We start from the raw sequence: 18,911 nt of genomic DNA, 5'->3' as shown, positions 1-18,911 counted from the left end.
GAGGAAACTCATCTCGGCCGCTTGTACTCGCAATCTTGTTCTTTCGGTCATGAGCCAAATCTCATGACCATAGGTGAGGATCGGAACATAGATTGATCGGTAAATCGAGAGCTTTGCCCCCTACTCAGCTGTCTCTTCACCACGATGGGCCGATACAGCGACAGCATCACTGCAGATGCTGCACCAATCCGTCTATCGATCTCACGCTCCATTCGTCCCTCACTCATGAACAAGACCCCGAGATACTTAAACTCCTCCACTTGAGGCAAGGACACTCCACCGACCTGAAGAGGGCAAAGCACCTTTTTCCGGTCGAGAACCATGGCCTCAGATTTGGAGGTGCTGATTTTCATCCTGAACGCTTCACACTCAGCTGCAAACCGCCCCAGCGCACGCTGAAGGTCCTGATTTGACGAAGCCAACAGAACCACATCGTCCGCAAACAGCAGAGACGAGATTCTGTGGTTCCCAAACAGACCCCCTCTACACCCTGGCTGCGCCCAGAAATTCTGTCCATAAAAATAATGAACAGAACCGGTGACAAAGTGCAGCCCTGGTGGAGGCCAAAGTGCACTGGAAACAGGTTTGACTTACTACCGGCAATGCGAACCAAGCTCCTGCTGCGGTCATACAGTGACTGGATAGCCCTTAGCAAAGGACCCCGGACCCCGTACTCCCGGAGCACTCCCCACAGGGTGCCCCGAGGGACACGGTCGAATGCCTTCTCCAGATCCACAAAACACATGTGGACTGGTTGGGCGAACTCCCATGAACCCTCGAGCACCCGATGGAGCGTGTAGTGCTGGTCCAGTGTGCCGCGACCAAGACAAAAACCACACTGCTCCTCCTGAATCCGAGGTTCGACCACTGGTCGAATTCTCCTCTCCAGTACTCTGGAATAGACCTTACCGGGACCCAAAATCTGTAAATAAAAAGATGGACTACTAAAAATCCACTGATGGAGTCCATCAACAGGAAACATGTCAGCAGCTCCAAAGTGTGGCCGTGATGGTTCTTCTGACAGTGCTGTTGGTGTGGTCTTCTTTGAGTACAGACATGTGAAACAGTGTTTGTCCATCAGGATGGAGTTCTGCTCGGAGCAGTGGGTGCCTATGACTGGAATGGTGCTGTCCTAAAGCAGACGAAACACGGAAAAGTGGTTCCACCAAAATCCTCCTATCAGGAAGAGTTTCCAGAGGAGCTGAAGAACCATGGAGCTTATTTGGGTATATATATATATATATATATATATATATATATATATATATATATACATATATATATATATACATATATATATATATATATATATATATATATATATATATATATATATATATATGAGGGCTGTCCATAAAGTATAGGTCCTTTTTATTTTTTTCAAAAACTATATGGATTTCATTCATATGTTTTTACGTCAGACATGCTTGAACCCTCGTGCGCATGCGTGAGTTTTTCCACGCCTGTCGGTGACGTCATTCGCCTGTGAGCACTCCTTGTGGGAGGAGTCGTCCAGCCCCTCGTCGGAATTCCTTTGTCTGAGAAGTTGCTGAGAGACTGGCGCTTTGTTTGATCAAAATTTTTTCTAAACCTGTGAGACACATCGAAGTGGACATGGTTCGAAAAATTAAGCTGGTTTTCAGTGAAAATTTTAACGGCTGATGAGAGATTTTGAGGTGATTCTGTTGCTTTAAGGACTTTTCACGGTGCGAGACGTCGTGCAGCGCTCTCAGGCAGCGTCATCAGCCTGTTTCAAGCTTAAAACCTCCACATTTCAGGCTCTATTGATCCAGGACGTCGTGAGGGAACAGAGAAGTTTCAGAAGAAGTCGGTTTCAGCATTTTATCCGGATATTCCACTGTTAAAGGAGATTTTTTTAATGAAAGACGTGCGGACGGGTCCGCGCGTCGGGACGCAGCCGACGCGCGGCGGCGGCACAGGAAAAACACCTCCGTGTTGATAACCATTGGTTAAAATCCAGTTGGCTTTTGATGGCTTTCAGTGGAGTGAGTATATGAGAAATTGTTTATCAGCTGGAGATGTTCCAACTTGTCCTCAAGGCTTCCAACAGAGGTGTTTTTCCTGTGATGGAGCGTCGCGGCGGCTGCGAGCCGACGCTGCAATCCGCCCGCACGTCTTTCATCAAAAAAATCTCCTTTAACATTTTGATCAAACAAAGCGCCAGTCTCTCAGCAACTTCTCAGACAAAGGAATTCCGACGAGGGGCTGGACGACTCCTCCCACAAGGAGTGCTCACAGGCGAATGACGTCACTGACAGGCGTGGAAAAACTCACGCATGCGCACGAGGGTTCAAGCATGTCTGATGTAAAAACATATGAATGAAATCCATATAGTTTTTGAAAAAAATAAAAAGGACCTATACTTTACGGACAGACCTCGTATATATATATAAAGATAGATTGTATTGTATCATTTGTAATATCATAATTAATTACTGAAATCACTACTTATGGGACTTACTTCACTTCGTCCTCGTGTTGAAGGTTACTCGCTGGGTTCTGTGATCTCAGCCCGCAGCTCTCAGCTCTATGTGGCCGGAGCGCCCAGATTCAACCACACGGGCAAGATCATCATCTTCACCCTGAAGAACACAGGGCATCTGAAAATCCTGCAGGCGCTGCTGGGACAGCAGGTGACAACACAACGACACCCACAACTCGCTTCTCTCCATTCCAGTTTTTAAAACAGAGACTGTTGAAGTGTTTCTTTTATGTCCTGTGTGTTCTCATCACAGATCGGGTCATATTTTGGCAGCGTGTTGCTGTCAATGGACATAGAAGGTGATGGATGCACAGACATCCTCCTGGTGGCAGCACCTATGTACTACAGCCAGGGCTGGGAGACAGGAAGGGTTTACATCTACACAGTGACAGCTCAGGTACTTTAACTGCTCACTGGAGACACATTTCAGAGGCATCAGCCTGCTGGTTATCTGCAGCCGGCCAGACGCTGCTCCTCGACACAGTGCCACAGTGCCCCATGTACATAACGCAGTACAGTATCTTTGAAATGCTGAAGTCCATACTTTACCAAACACACGGAGAATTAAGATACGAAACAACACCCTGCGTGATACCCCTGGATGTCTGAGTGGACAACAAACATAGAAATATATCTAATGACTAGGATCACACACTGCCACAATTATCTAAGTATTTATCTCATGTGCACAAATTAATCAAGCAAGTTCTATTTTGTGTGCATACATACATTTTTTTTATAATACTTTATGTTTTTTATTTGTGTGCACCTTGGAAATCAGGTCCTTCTGATGCGGCTGTGCAGATTCGTTCGTCCGTCAAGGAGGTTATGTTTTCGGTGGCGTCTGTTTGTTTGTTGGTTGGTTGGATTATTAGCAGGATTACTCAAAAAATCCTCACCAGATTTCAATGAAATTTTTACCAGGGGTGTATCTTGGCCTAACTTAGAAGTCATTAAATTTTGGTAATGATCTGGAACACGATCCAGATCCAGTAATTTTTTAAGGATTCTTTATCATTGCAGGATAGGGCCAATTTAAACATTTTTGCATCTAACTTCATGAAGACGGGTCACAAAGGCTGAACAAAAATTAAGTTATGACACAACAATAATTTAGCATTTGTTTCTCCTCATTGAATAAACTTGTTATTAGAAAAAAAACTTGAGTAGTTCATGCAGTTTTTTATAAATACATTTGCTGAAGATCTAAGGGTTTAACCCTCTTGGGCTGACACCGTTGGATATGATGGCTGACACCAAGCTTTACTAAATTATAAATAACTTTTTAATGATATGAGATAGAAACTTACTCTTTTTTTGCTGAAAAGTTAACTCCGCGGACTTTCGAGCCACTGTCCACCATCTTTGTTCTCCTCATAGAAGCTGTGTGATGACATGAGCCATGTGAGTGTCCAATCGGAATTGGTTCACAGTCACATGTTTTTCGAAAATCCAATCGTAGGGCAGATTCACCTCACGTGACACACCAAAGATTGTTTTAAGGAGTGATGTGTTACTAGTTGGCCCATTTGAATAGCCCCCTGGCTGCTCCAGTGCGCCCTGCGCCATTACACACAGCAAAAGTGAAAGTGAGCAGACAGAGAGCCTCTCATACAATCTCACATGCTCAAACAGAGTATGTGAGTATCAGGATTGCTTGACGAGTTCTCCTGTGAATGTTACTGGATAAGCCTGTGGCAAGTACTCTCGCTCCTGCGTAAGGCACTGTTTACCTTATCAATGGAGCGAGGGGGGAGGGGTCGCTCCTCAAATTGAATGAGCCTCGAAGTGTGAATGTTACTTTCAGAGCAGGAGAGAGCAAGCACACAGTCAACTTCATAGTAGAAGTTTGTGACGTGACCTTTGTGTAATAGCAGACAGAAATTGCTTTGAGATGAAGACAAACAAAATGCATAGACCATTTTGTATATATTATTCAAAATGTGCATTTGTGTTTATTGTTTGAACCTTTTTGTTTTACAGTCTTTCACACAAGAGCCCAAATTACCTTTATAAAGTGTCAAAACAGTTGTTTATTATAGTTTGCTGTGTGTTTTGAATAAATGTGTGTGTAAAATAATTTCCGCTTTACTTTTTCCTTTCTTATTTCTGATTGTAAACCTTTATTACACTTATAAAACACAACTATAGTATATATATTTTGAAAGTACAGGTTGTCCTGAAAAAAAAGAGACATAACACTTGATTGTGGGATGGAGAGAGCGCTGTTAACAGCAATAATAAAACATTTATGCCAGGCGAGTGAACTGTCCAAAAAATGCCCTCGGACCCCAGAGGGGTTAACCACTGAATTTGAAACATGATGGTAGATGTGTGAAATGACATGGAATAAGTCTCTTTGCCAAAGGGCATTCCGTGTGACGTCAGTGACCCTATGGCCTTGGCGGAGGTTTGCGCTCTCCGAGTGCTTCTAGTTTGGCATTTCAACAGCAGATACATGAGGACCAGATTTACTAAAAGAGCTAAACTGTGTGAACTTTTCAATCTTAATGAAGATTTTGTATGTTAATGACTGCAAGCGCATAATGAAATTCTATCAGCCACTTGCAGGTGTGGACAAACACACGTCTTAATTAACTGAAAACATCTTTTATGGAACATTTATGAAATTAAAAATAAATTTACCTTGACAATGGCTTGTCACGGAAGGTGCAGTATTTGACACAAGTCTGCATTCAGCACCGCTCGTAAATCTGTCGGTTTAAGGAGGTGATCTTCAAATGCACTTTCCCACGTGGGGGTGCATTTTACTCCGGTGTTAAAAATCTCTCCACTTTCAATCAATCAATCAATCAATTTTTTTATATAGCGCCAAATCACAACAAACAGTTGCCCCAAGGCGCTTTATATTGTAAGGCAAGGCCATACAATAATTATGTAAAACCCCAACGGTCAAAACGACCCCCTGTGAGCAAGCACTTGGCTACAGTGGGAAGGAAAAACTCCCTTTTAACAGGAAGAAACCTCCAGCAGAACCAGGCTCAGGGAGGGGCAGTCTTCTGCTGGGACTGGTTGGGGCTGAGGGAGAGAACCAGGAAAAAGACATGCTGTGGAGGGGAGCAGAGATCAATCACTAATGATTAAATGCAGAGTGGACTTTCACATGGATGATGTGATATAGCATGAGGATGATGTGTGTGTGTGTGTGTTTTATATGTAGGTGGCTGTACACAGAGCTGTCCATGGTCCTGACCATAGACTGTCAGGGCTGACCACTCTCAGCTCCCCAGCAGCTGAAAAGATGTGCTCAGGATTTTCTACTTATAGTTCTGTTTCATAGAAAGACATGATAAATGTCACCTTTAATTTTATTTAGGCTGTAGATGTGTCATTTCATGAAAAATAGGCCACTATAAATTAATGTTTAATTGATCATGCAACATGGGGTAAGGGGGGGAAAAACAAAATGCAGACACTGTCACTATCAAGTTCCTTTAGAACTTAATAAAGCATGTTTAGCACTCCCAGGTGGACACGCACCAAATTGCATACCGTACTCGCAAAGGCAAATCTGTTAAATGAACAATTTGCACTATTTTGTGTATTGGAGGAAGAAAGTCCCTTGGTGTCCACTGGTAGTAAATCACTATGCACATTATTTTGTGAGTGCTATTGTGTTTGCTCTTTGTTAAAGACACAGACCTTTTGTACAACAGGCCCCAAGTTTTGTCTGGTCATCTTACAGAGTTTGGCTACAGGTGTGTGTGTGTGTGTGTGTGTGTGTGTGTGTGTGTGTGTGTGTGTGTGTGTGTGTGTGTGTGTGTGTGTGTGTGTGTGTGTGTGTGTGTGTGTGTGTGTGTGTGTGTGTGTGTGCATGTTGATTTCGCGCTAGTTTCTGCTCTGAAAACTAGCGCACTAAGCATTAAGCCCTATGCATCTATGTAAGAACATGCGGCACAGTCACGTTGCAGAGGTTTTGAACATGTTTGTCCTGATGTGTCATGTTCTCCTCTCACTAAGACACGTCGGTAAGGCCGGCGTCCTGCACATGGTCTAATAAGGCTCGTTTCTGTTCGATCCTGCTGCAGTGTCGATTCGTAGTGCTCTATCATGAAGTGTGTGACCAGCTTCACTGTCACTCACCAGAACCCAGAACAATTACAAGTTACACAACTAAACTGGTTTTTGGTTTTGTGAAACTGGTGCAGAAACAGTCTGTTTGGTCAGTTATAACAATAAGAACTACACACCACACACACGCAGTGGGATTATGAGAAATACATTTCATAATTGCAGAAAGCAGAAGTAAATTCAGTTTTTTAAATCAATGCCAATATGTTAAGTGCCATAATCAGAACTGTTATAACTCGTTTATTACCATTTCCTTCCAGACATATTTCACCCTGCAGGGGGTTCTCCAGGTTTCTGAGCAGTCTCAGAACTCTCGCCTGGGTTCTGCTTTGGCTGAGTTACCTGACATGAATGGTGACGGGTTCAAGGAGCTGGTGGTGGGAGCGCCGCTAGAAGATGACCATCAAGGAGCAGTCTATGTCTTTTATGGTCAAGACAAAACCATTCAGCAGCAGTACAGACAAGTAAGAAGACACGTCTGTCACAATGGACTGATTTAGACCGAACTGATTAAACCAACCCACAAGTTAACAAGAAACACCAACAGTTAAAGTGATGTACTGTTAGCAAAACCACGTGGACACTTAAAAGAAAAGTAATATTGTTTGAAAGAATAATGCTGTTTGAGTAAAATAAATCGTCATAGTTTGAGCCAACTGTTGTCATATTTAGACAATATAGGGAGCAAAGAAAGGATTTCTTTATTTTTCCTTCATCCAAATTATTGTTTATTGTTAATCGGGTTTTGCTTTTCTTTTCTTTTAATACTTTTTTGTAATATTGTAACTTTATTCTCATGGGGTTTTTGTACATTTTTTAACATGAGAATTTTTTTGGGGGGGAAATATTACAGATTTATTATCATAATCTTTTTCCCTCCTAAATTCAGAGGAGTAGGTAGTCCTAGTCTAATGCATTCCTGGAGTTAACTCACCATTCTCTCTCTCTGTCTCTTCAGCGTTTGTCTGCAGCAGGTCTTTCTGCAGGTTTGCAGTATTTTGGTCAAAGTCTTCACGGTATTCTGGATGTCAACGCAGACGGGCTGGTTGACCTGGCAGTGGGAGCGCTGGGAGCCGCTGTTATCATCTGGTTGGATTGCTCATCTTTCAGATCAAGTCTTAGTCCTAAACCAAACTGTAAAGTCTTAGTCCAAAACTGGGTTGTAAAATCTTAGTACTAAACCAGGCTGTAAAGTTTTAGTCCTAAACCTGGCACTAAAGTCTTAGTCCAAAACTGGGTTGTAAAATCTTAGTCCAAAACCAGGCTCTAAAGTGTTAGTCCAAAACCAGGTTGTAAAGTCTTAGACCTAAACCAAACTGTAAAGTCTTAGGGCCCTGTCCCACTGGCGTTTAGGAGGATTTGCGCATGAAATGAGGAGACAAAAGCTGACCGTCTGCAACAAAGGTGGGCGGAAATGACAAATGTCCCAGGGTGGATCAGCGACTACATGAGGAGAAAAGGCGGATATAACAGGGAACAGAAGCGAAGGCGACCGCAGAGTCGCCCCCATGAGGGGCACAGCGGCCATGATGCACTCACTCCATCCGTGCCCACTCTGTCTGCATGCGCGACATACCATTTGCGACCGTGATGTGGCCGTGCTGGGCACGCGTCATATCTGTTTTGCACGCTGTCCCGGTCCGCCACCAAGCCGCGCCAACCCGTTGGTTGCGGATGACAGGGGATATGCGCCGCATTGGTTGTGTATGTCCTGCGTATGTCTTCAGTATGTGTCCAGGCAGTGATGCAGATCTCATCCGCAGCAGGATTTTTGAGCCGCTCAAAAATCCTGGCTGCGGACATGCGTGCCTCTGCAGATGATCACGGACGTGTTCGGATGGTGGCCGACTCATACAGGAATGTTACATGGTTATTGCATTTGTTTGGCAGATGTGGGCCACTTTTGTGCGCATTGCATCTGCAAATCCTCCTAAACGCCAGTGGGACAGGGCCCTTAGTCCAAAACCAGGTTGTAAAATGTTAGTCCTAAACCTGGCTCTAAAGTTGTAGTCCAAAACCAGGTTGTAAAGTCTTAGTCCTAAACTGGGTTGTAAAATCTTAGTCCTAAACCTGGCTCTAAAGACGTAGTCCAAAACCAGGTTGTAAAGTCTTAGTCCTTAAACAGGCTTTAAGGTCTAAGCTCTATGTCAGGGTCTAAAGTCTTAGTTATCATCATATTCTTGTTTTGGGTTGGATGTTTGGGCCACACATAAAACATGTCACAGTCTTGATGCTGTCATCAGTAAACCTGATATGAAGTTGACAGTGGAACTTCATGTCTTTAATAGTAAACACTGCTGAATGGTCATTATGGTAGTGTTAAGGTCACATGATCTTGCATGATGACATGATGCAGATGATGTGCCTCCTGCAGGTCTCGTGGTGTGGTGCAGATTCAGTCCAAACTCACCTTTGAACCCGAGAAGATCAACGTCTTTAACAAGGACTGTCAACGGGGAGGAAAGGAGGTCACCTGCATGTCTGTGACCTCGTGTCTGAGCCTCAACCCCAGGACTAAGATCCAGACAGACGTCGGTAGGTGGAACCACATGCAGACACCCCGTTCATGACAAATTAAACCATTTGAAGCAGGGTGAAGATAAACCGTGTTTATGTCCGTAAGGGAGTGAGGACGAGCTGCTTGTGGTGGATGTGCTGCAGGGCATTAGACCTCCACAATGGTGTGCCTCAGAGGCTCAAAGTAAAATTTAAACTTGTCATGTTATGGGTGTTTTTTAATGCACTCATATAGAAAGTTCAGAAACTGGACCTGTTCTTAGTTCCAGTTTCTGCCATCACTGTGTTTTATAGCTACGGCCACAAAGAAGATTAAAAAAAAAAGAGATGAAGCGTAAAATTATACATATTTTTAAAAACAACCCCCCCCCCCCCCCCCCCCCCCCCCGATACACACACACACACACACACACACACACACACACACACACACCGTCTGGGGGGGGTGGGGGGGTGTATCTCTACTCTAACTCTGGTACGTAGGTCAGGTAGGGCCCCATCTGGATGGTACAGGACACCTTCCAAGTGGCCAAGGATGGTGTGTGTCTGTCAGCTGTGGGGTGTTTCTTCCTTCTGCCTTGGCACAGGTGTGTCAACCCAGGGTTTGGGGCTGTTATATGCAGATGGGGGGAGCTTGGATCCTCTACTAGAGGCCTTGGGATGTTGAGGGTCCTGAGCTGTTCCTAGGAGTGCCCTCTTCCAGGCAGAATCATCAGTGTAGCTGGAATCTGCTTGAGTCATCTTCCATTATGGGTCACATCCCCCAAAGCCCTGGTGACTATGACTTCATGTCACAGCTGTAACTGAAGAGCTATTACAGTTCTCAACCACCTTTGGTGTTGTTCCACAGTTGGACTTTGACACTTCCAGTCCATGTTTGACAGAGGTGTTCCTATAAACTATCCTAAATACCCTGTGATGTGTTGCAGTGCACACTGTCCCAGTCTGCATCATGCACACTGCTACTATGTGCTGGAATGTCTCTGATGCATGTTTGCACATCCTGTCTGATGATGGGTTGAGGGACAGGGGGACAATCTTGAATATCTAGGAGGAACCGCAAATAGAGCCAGTGCTTCTTCACATCAAAATGAAGCAGCAGAGCTGGTTCAGGTACCTGGTGTGGATTTGTCTCCCTGATCGTCTCCCTGGGGTCTGGGAGGAGGCCTCAGGGAAGACCCAGGACACGGTAAAAAATGGACATTTTTTATTTTATTTTATTTATCCAGGAAAATTCCATCCCAGTGGTCATAGGGCATGAGGTGGAGTACACCCTGGACAGGATGCCAGTCTGTCACAGGGCATTTAAAAGCATTCAGTGAAATTAAGGCTGTTTATTTCCACTCCTCTTGCAACATATTCCAAGCAAAAGATGCAGAGTGGACAAAAGCCCTTTTACCCAATTCAGTACAGGCATATGGAACAGAAAGCAACAAGTAATCCTGTGAGTGGAAAGAGTAAGGACCAGCACTTCTCTTTACCATTAGAGTACACATGCAGGAAGGCATTTTTTCCAGCTGGTTTGGGAATGCCTCAGGATCTCCCAGGAAGAGTTAGAGGACTTGGCCAAGGATGGGGAAGTGTAGTTGTTAGGGAATTTCTGAGATAATGTCAGTAGAAAATAAGACGGGTGAAGCAAGGATTACCAGGATTCAGTTTGTACGATACAAAGAGAGATTTATTTACGGTTGAAACAGAAAACAGATGCACTTGGAGGGGACTCCAACGGGTACACAGATGAACCTGGAGGGGACTCCAACGGGTACACAGATGCACCTGGAGGGGACTCCAACAGGTACACAGATGAACCTGGAGGGGACTCCAACGAGTACACAGATGAACCTGGAGGGGACTCCAACGAGTACACAGATGAACCTGGAGGGGACTCCAACGGGTACAAAGATGCACCTGGAGGGGACTCCAACGGGTACAAAGATGAACCTGGAGGGGACTCCAACGGGTACACAGATGAACCTGGAGGGGACTCCAACGGGTACACAGATGAACCTGGAGGGGACTCCAACGGGTACAAAGATGAACCTGGAGGGGACTCCAACGGGTACAAAGATGAACCTGGAGGGGACTCCAACGGGTACAAAGATGAACCTGGAGGGGACTCCAACGGGTACACAGATGAACCTGGAGGGGACTCCAACGGGTACACAGATGAACCTGGAGGGGACTCCAACGGGTACACAGATGCACCTGGAGGGGACTCCAACGGGTACACAGATGAACCTGGAGGGGACTCCAACGGGTACACAGATGAACCTGGAGGGGACTCCAACGGGTACAAAGATGAACCTGGAGGGGACTCCAACGGGTACACAGATGAACCTGGAGGGGACTCCAACGGGTACACAGATGCACCTGGAGGGGACTCCAACGGGTACACAGATGAACCTGGAGGGGACTCCAACGGGTACACAGATGAACCTGGAGGGGACTCCAACGGGTACACAGATGAACCTGGAGGGGACTCCAACGGGTACACAGATGCACCTGGAGGGGACTCCAACGGGTACACAGATGAACCTGGAGGGGACTCCAACGGGTACACAGATGCACCTGGAGGGGACTCCAATGGGTACACAGATGAACCTGGAGGGGACTCCAACGGGTACACAGATGAACCTGGAGGGGACTCCAACGGGTACACAGATGAACCTGGAGGGGACTCCAACGGGTACACAGATGCACCTGGAGGGGACTCCAATGGGTACACAGATGAACCTGGAGGGGACTCCAACGGGTACACAGATGAACCTGGAGGGGACTCCAACGGGTACACAGATGAACCTGGAGGGGACTCCAACGGGTACACAGATGCACCTGGAGGGGACTCCAACAGGCCCTGCATGCAGGTGTACTCCTGAGCCTTCTGACTTACACACCCTGAGAGCTGTGTTCAGCCCTCTCCCGTAATGTAAACAGTATTCATAATACTAACATGGCCTTTGGCTCATCTGATGTTTAGTTGTGAACTTGAAGAAACACAAAGTGTTCTGTCAACAAGACAAGCAGCCAGGGATGACCCTGGACCAGTTATGCTGCTCCCACAGGCGGAAGGTAAACATTGATTTTTCTCTCACAGATCCACAGTCTTTTTTTTTTTTATCTTCGTGTCTGTGTGTTTTTACCCGAACATAATCCAGCAACAAAACAAAAGAACTGTCACCTCCTTTACCTTGTGACGATAAAAAATAAGAAGTGTACACTGACAGTGAAATGACAAACAAGTGATCAACAATATTCCATCACGCAGGACGACACAATCTTAAATATTTACACCCTCAGGATGGAAGATAATTATTAATGTTATACGGCTACAACGTTACACTTGCTCTGATTGGCTGGTTTCTGATCTGATATTTTCCCATATCAGACTGTTGCCATGACTATTGGTCCGGATAAAGTATCAGAACTGCAACTTTGAATGAATGAATAACTGAATCAATGTCATTTTGTATGAACGATTATGAATTTGCACCCGTGTTCCAGACCTTCCCCACAGTACGCATTAAGATGGTCCATGAGGGTCCTGTCACTCTCCCTGTGGCCTAAATCGTGAACTTGTGACTCTCAAATGGCCCTGAAATGTGTTGGAAGTATGGATGCTGATCCACTGATAAACTGTCAAACCTGAGCTGTTCCTCAGCTGATCAGCAGTCATGAAGAGCCAGCGCCATGTCACAGAAAATATTATTATTATTATTATTATTATTATTATTATTATCGTAAAAATAGTTGACAGGTAGCAGAGGTGCAGCCGTCTCACCATTTGTGACACGAGCATCAGAATCACACAACTGTTTTGTGAGTGGAAAACCCTGTTGTGGTCTTTTCCTGGCCGCAGTGACTCCCTGTAGAGCGTCGTGAAGCCCTGCTCGTGTCTCTGGGTAATTATCTTCAGATGTGCAGGACGCCGGAGTGGAACCTCACCGACAAACAAACCCGAGCCAGCGGCCCTGAAAACTTCACCTCTTCTTTCTCTCCATCAGCTCCCAATATTCCACCAGAGCAAATCACCCAGACACACACACACACACACACACACACACACACACACACACACACACACACACACACACACACACACACACACACACACACACACACACACACACACACACACACAGCACATGGTTATGGAGCCAATGTGCACAAAGGGTTGGTTTATAACACACAGGACAGGAGCTGAGGAAATGTGAAGCTGTTTTTGGAGATTCTTGACATAATTTCCCTAAACTTGCAGACGTGTCCTTTCTGACATGAAGTGCGCCACGTACCTCAGCTCCCTGCACATTCCTAAATGAAAGCCCTGCTTCAGCTGTTGAACAGATGAGGACGTGCGAGCTGGACTCTGAGGAACAAACCAGTGGGTGTCCGTCTGCTCTCAGGAGTGACGTCACCAATTCCACCTTTGTCCTGAGCCGAGGCCTCGGAGCTGAAATCCACAAGCAGACGTACCGCTGTCTTCCTGCTACCCCACCAAAGACATTTGTTTGTTTGTTTCTTAGCCGGATAACTCAATATGTAACTGAACACATTTCAGTGAAATCCGATGAGCTGGAAAATATTCTGGAACTGAGATCCAGATGAATGTTTGCTTGATCTTGATGACAGTTGATGGGCAGAAGGATCATTCATTCATTCATTAATTTCTGCTGCTTTTCTGGCTTTAGGTCACAGTGGCAGCAGACTAAATAGCTCACCCCACACTTCCCTATCCCTGTCTTCATCTTCCAACTTGGCATCCTGAGGTGTTCCCAAGCCATCTGGGAAATATAATCCCTCCAGCGTGTCTTGGGTCGTTGTTGAGACCTCCTCCAACCCTAGAAGACCCCACTAGGGAAACGACCAAGAGGGCGTCCTCACCAGCTGCAAGAACCAACTTATCTGTCTCTTTTTAATGTGAAGAAGCAGCAGCTCTACTCCGAGTCCCTCCCAGATACTGAAGCCCCCCACCCTGACCAGCAGTGCAAGTCCAGAAACCTGATGGAGGAATCTCATTTCAGCGCGTGTATCCTTGACCTTATTCTTTCCATCATTGCTCAACATTCATGACCATAATTGAAGACAAGAGAATAAAGTGACCAGTAAGTTGAGAGGTAAGACTCTCAACTTACTGTTTCTGGCTCAGCTCCTTCTTCACCATGGTGGTCCGGTACAGTGTCTGTTAAACATCAGAGGCCTCCTCAATCCTATCGACCACACACTCCATCTTACCCCCACTTGTGACCAAGTTTTTTTCCAGCTATGTCTTCTGGCTAAAGTAAAGTCCTTCATCAGCAGATGTGATCCTCAGACAGTCATTCATGCTTTCATCAGCTCCAAACTGCACCTCATGATGGTGTTATCCAGTCTTCTCTCACACGCCTCCAAATGGTACAAAATGCTGCTGCTCATCTTTTAATGAACACTTCCAGAAGTGAGGATATTACACCTGTACTTTACTCACTCCAATGGCTTCCAGTTCATTTTAGAATTTATTTTACTGTTTGTTTTTAAAGCTATTGATGTTCTTGCTCCTTCCTATTTGTCTGAAATATTAACTCTCCTCACTGTCAGTCGGACATTACAGGTGTCTGCTCGAACTTCTCTGTGGGGCTTCTGTGGTTATTGATCGTCACACACTCATGGAAAGATATTCCATCAGTTTACACTCACAAACAGGATAACAGTTACATGATGAGCAGATTAAGAGAACATATTATTCTCGTATTTTCAGTCAGCTTGGCCACGTTTTATGGCATTAAAATGCTACGGTGTGTGCACATTTTGATTTATTCATTCATCCATTCCCATGTTTTGAATAATTCATGCTTATACGATGAATAATTAAATAATTTAGATCAGACCAAGTCATTCATTTCATCTGCTGTGTGTCCACCACTTGTCCTGAGACCTCTGCAGTCTGAATTAAACACTCTGCTTTTAGTTTTGATGTTTCTTCACTGGATGTAGTGAAGAAACACACGCACCAAACAAACAAACAAACAAACAAACCAAACAGAGTGCAGTCAGAGTTTTTTCTTTTAGATGACGTAGGAACAGACCTTTATCCAAAGAAAACACTTTGATGCTTGGTTGCTGTGATGAGCATCTACAGAATTAAAACTTCAGAAAAAAGGTTGAAAACCTGCTCTGAATTGATTCATATCAGTTATTCAAATGTGGCAGTGAAGTAACGTGTCTCATGTCCTCAGTGTCGTAAAGAATGACCTCAGTTATGTTTTTACCTGAGCTCAACAAATATGACCACCGGATATCGCAAAGGCTTTGTGTCCATCCGTCTGTCCGTCCATCCATCTGCCTGTCCGTCCATCTGTCCATCCGCCTGTCCATAATTCCAGTCCTCTAACTGCCAGAGTCTTTAAATTCACATGGAACATTTTTGGGACACAGACCTTGGACAAGTTCAAAGGTGGCTAACCTTGACCTATTTTAAGAGGTCAAAAGGTCACATTCTGTTTCAATCTGTTCAGTTTTGTTTTTGAGTGGTGGGTGTGACAGCCAATTAGAGTAGAGCTCCAGTGTGACATCAGTCGCTGGTCTCTTCAAAACCACATCATTTTGTGTGTTTATATATGTTTGTCACATATTCTGCAAAGCTTGTGAGAAACAAACCCTTCAAAAACTGAAAACGCTGTTTCTGTAACCTGGTAACACCTCTGGAGTCATTTAAAAGACATTTTGCAGATGTTAGCGTGCATGCTAACTTCTGCTAACTCAAAGCTAACTATGGAGTTACATTAATACCCGCACTCTCACGAGCACCACTAGCTTAGCTTATGACAAGCTAAAAGTGGACGCTCTCATTACGGCCGAACAGCTGTCCAGTTTCTGGGTATTCTGTGTTCGTACGCGGCCGACATGCTTAATGAATTCCTGAACAAAAAGTAGTTCTCAGATAATTATGATATATTCCTGTGAGATAATGAGTATATCTCAACTAAATCAATTCTAAAATTTACAAGTAATAAAATTATAAAAATAACTGAAGTTTTAAGAGTGGCCATAATAAATATTTAAGAAACTTAAAGTTTATGAGCAACTTCACCTGTTATTGTTCAAACACATTGTAAACATTGACACGATGGAGTTTGATGCAGAAGAGTTCAGAAAAATATGACTGGAATGTTTTGCCAAAATAGCAGAGATGTGGGTCCAACGAGAGCGACACTCTGAGCAGGATGATTAATACCTACAAATGCACAGAGGGTGATCTATAAATATTCCTTGATTTGCACAACTTCCACTCTTAAAATGTAAATATTGTTTCTGGTTGACTGATTGATTGATAGAGTGGCTTCACTGAACATGTACAAATTGTATGTGAGACAACAGGATCTTAATAATTAATTAAACAACTGAAATGACAAAGAACACAAGACTCATACAGCTGAGAGTATTTTAGCATTGTTATGTTACATTCAGATTTCTAAGGCCAATCTGATTTCTGTATGGAAAAAAAAATCATAATTAATTTCACAGCCAAAATGGATGCGTGAACACAGACACACTAATTACACAAATTAACACCTGTGTTGTTGATTGTCATGGTATTTGCAATTTGTCCTCCTCCTGTTCCTCCTGTTCCTGTTCATCCTCCTGTTCCTGTACCTCCTCCTGTTCCTGTTCATCCTCCTGTTCCTGTTCATCCTCCTGTTCCTGTTCATCCTCCTGTTCCTGTACCTCCTCCTGTTCCTGTTCATCCTCCTGTTCCTGTACCTCCTCCTGTTCCTGTTCATCCTCCTGTTCCTGTTCATCCTCCTGTTCCTGTGTCTCCTCCTGTTCCTGTTCATCCTCCTGTTCCTGTTCATCCTCCTGTTCCTGTGTCTCCTCCTGTTCCTGTACCTCCTCCTGTTCCTGGTCCTCCTGTTCCTGTTCATCCTCCTGTTCCTGTACCTCCTCCTGTTCCTGTGTCTCCTCCTGTTCCTGTGTCTCCTCCTGTTCCTGTTCATCCTCCTGTTCCTGTACCTCCTCCTGTTCCTGTGTCTCCTCCTGTTCCTGTACCTCCTCCTGTTCCTGTTCATCCTCCTGTTCCTGTGTCTCCTCCTGTTCCTGTTCATCCTCCTGTTCCTGTGTCTCCTCCTGTTCCTGTTCATCCTCCTGTTCCTGTACCTCCTCCTGTTCCTGTGTCTCCTCCTGTTCCTGTACCTCCTCCTGTTCCTGTTCATCCTCCTGTTCCTGTGTCTCCTCCTGTTCCTGTTCATCCTCCTGTTCCTGTGTCTCCTCCTGTTCCTGTTCATCCTCCTGTTCTTGTTCATCCTCCTGTTCCTGTACCTCCTCCTATTCCTGTTCCTTATGTTCTCATGCCTCCTCCTGTTCCTGTTCATCCTCCTGTTCCTGTACATCCTCCTGTTCCTGTTCATCCTCCTGTTCCTGTTCATCCTCCTGTTCCTGGTCCTCCTGTTCCTGTTTATCCTCCTGTTCCTGTACCTCCTCCTGTTCCTGTTCATCCTCCTGTTCCTGTTCATCCTCCTGTTCCTGTACCTCCTCCTGTTCCTGGTCCTCCTGTTCCTGTTCATCCTCCTGTTCCTGTACCTCCTCCTGTTCCTGTTCATCCTCCTGTTCCTGTTCATCCTCCTGTTCCTGGTCCTCCTGTTCCTGTTCATCCTCCTGTTCCTAATCATCCTCCTGTTTCCTGTTCATCCTCCTGTTCCTGTTCATCCTCCTGTTCCTGTGTCTCCTCCTGTTCCTGTACATCCTCCTGTTCCTGTTCATCCTCCTGTTCCTGTGTCTCCTCCTGTTCCTGTACCTCCTCCTGTTCCTCGTCCTCCTGTTCCTGTTCATCCTCCTGTTCCTGTACCTCCTCCTGTTCCTGTCTCCTCCTGTTCCTGTTCATCCTCCTGTTCCTGTTCATCCTCCTGTTTCCTGTTCATCCTCCTGTTCCTGTTCATCCTCCTGTTTCCTGTGTCTCCTCCTGTTCCTGTTCATCCTCCTGTTCCTGTGTCTCCTCCTGTTCCTGTACCTCCTCCTGTTCCTGGTCCTCCTGTTCCTGTACCTCCTCCTGTTCCTGTGTCTCCTCCTGTTCCTGTACGTCCTCCTGTTCCTGTTCATCCTCCTGTTCCTGTACGTCCTCCTGTTCCTGTTCATCCTCCTGTTCCTGTCTCCTCCTGTTCCTGTTCATCCTCCTGTTCCTGTTCATCCTCCTGTTCTTGTTCATCCTCCTGTTCCTGTACCTCCTCCTATTCCTGTTCCTTATGTTCCCATGCCTCCTCCTGTTCCTGTTCATCCTCCTGTTCCTGTTCATTCTCCTGTTCCTGTACCGCCTCCTGTTCCTGTGCCTCCTACTGTTCCTGGTCCTCCTGTTCTTGTTCCAGCGGTGTGGTATAGTCTGGTGCTGGATGAGTGCCGTTTTCCTCCCAGAGCCTTTTTAGATGAAGCAGAGAGGCAGCAACCCAAGAAGATCATTCTACAGCCGGGTAGTCAACAGTGCCAGCACCACAGCTTCTCCGTCCAGGTCTCAACACACACACACACACACACACACACACACACACACACACACACACACACACACACACACACACACACACACACACACACACACACACACACACACACACACACACACACACACACACACACACACACACACACACACACACACACACACACAGACCTTTTCTGAGGCCTCACAACAAAAGATCAAGTGTCTGAGTGCCCGTCACTGCCTGCTGACATAGGATAAGTACAACAGTCATTCACTTTTTGCAGAAAGCTTGAAACTGACTAGAGAGCTTCTACACAGTAAATTTTGCTGAGTAAAATTTACTCTGCTGGAATAACA

At 45.2% G+C, this 18,911-nt stretch overlaps 1 protein-coding gene across 1 annotated transcript in view; it reads left to right on the top strand.

Annotated features, from left to right (window-relative positions):
• The window catches only part of itga11b (integrin, alpha 11b), a 267,605-nt gene that overhangs the window by 141,270 nt on the left and 107,424 nt on the right, over positions 1-18,911 (top strand). Inside the window, exons 11-17 of the mRNA XM_034175778.1 lie at positions 1,089-1,226; positions 2,506-2,654; positions 2,757-2,900; positions 6,856-7,059; positions 7,554-7,684; positions 8,970-9,130; positions 18,442-18,581. Of these exons, the coding sequence (XP_034031669.1) occupies positions 1,089-1,226; positions 2,506-2,654; positions 2,757-2,900; positions 6,856-7,059; positions 7,554-7,684; positions 8,970-9,130; positions 18,442-18,581 (1,067 nt within the window). The remainder of the gene's footprint in view (positions 1-1,088; positions 1,227-2,505; positions 2,655-2,756; positions 2,901-6,855; positions 7,060-7,553; positions 7,685-8,969; positions 9,131-18,441; positions 18,582-18,911) is intronic.

Source organism: Thalassophryne amazonica, chromosome 8, assembly GCF_902500255.1.
Source record: "Thalassophryne amazonica chromosome 8, fThaAma1.1, whole genome shotgun sequence".
Lineage (NCBI taxonomy): Eukaryota > Metazoa > Chordata > Actinopteri > Batrachoidiformes > Batrachoididae > Thalassophryne > Thalassophryne amazonica.
The sequence above is the reverse complement of the archived record's forward strand: the minus strand, read 5'-3'. Positions and strand labels throughout refer to the sequence as shown.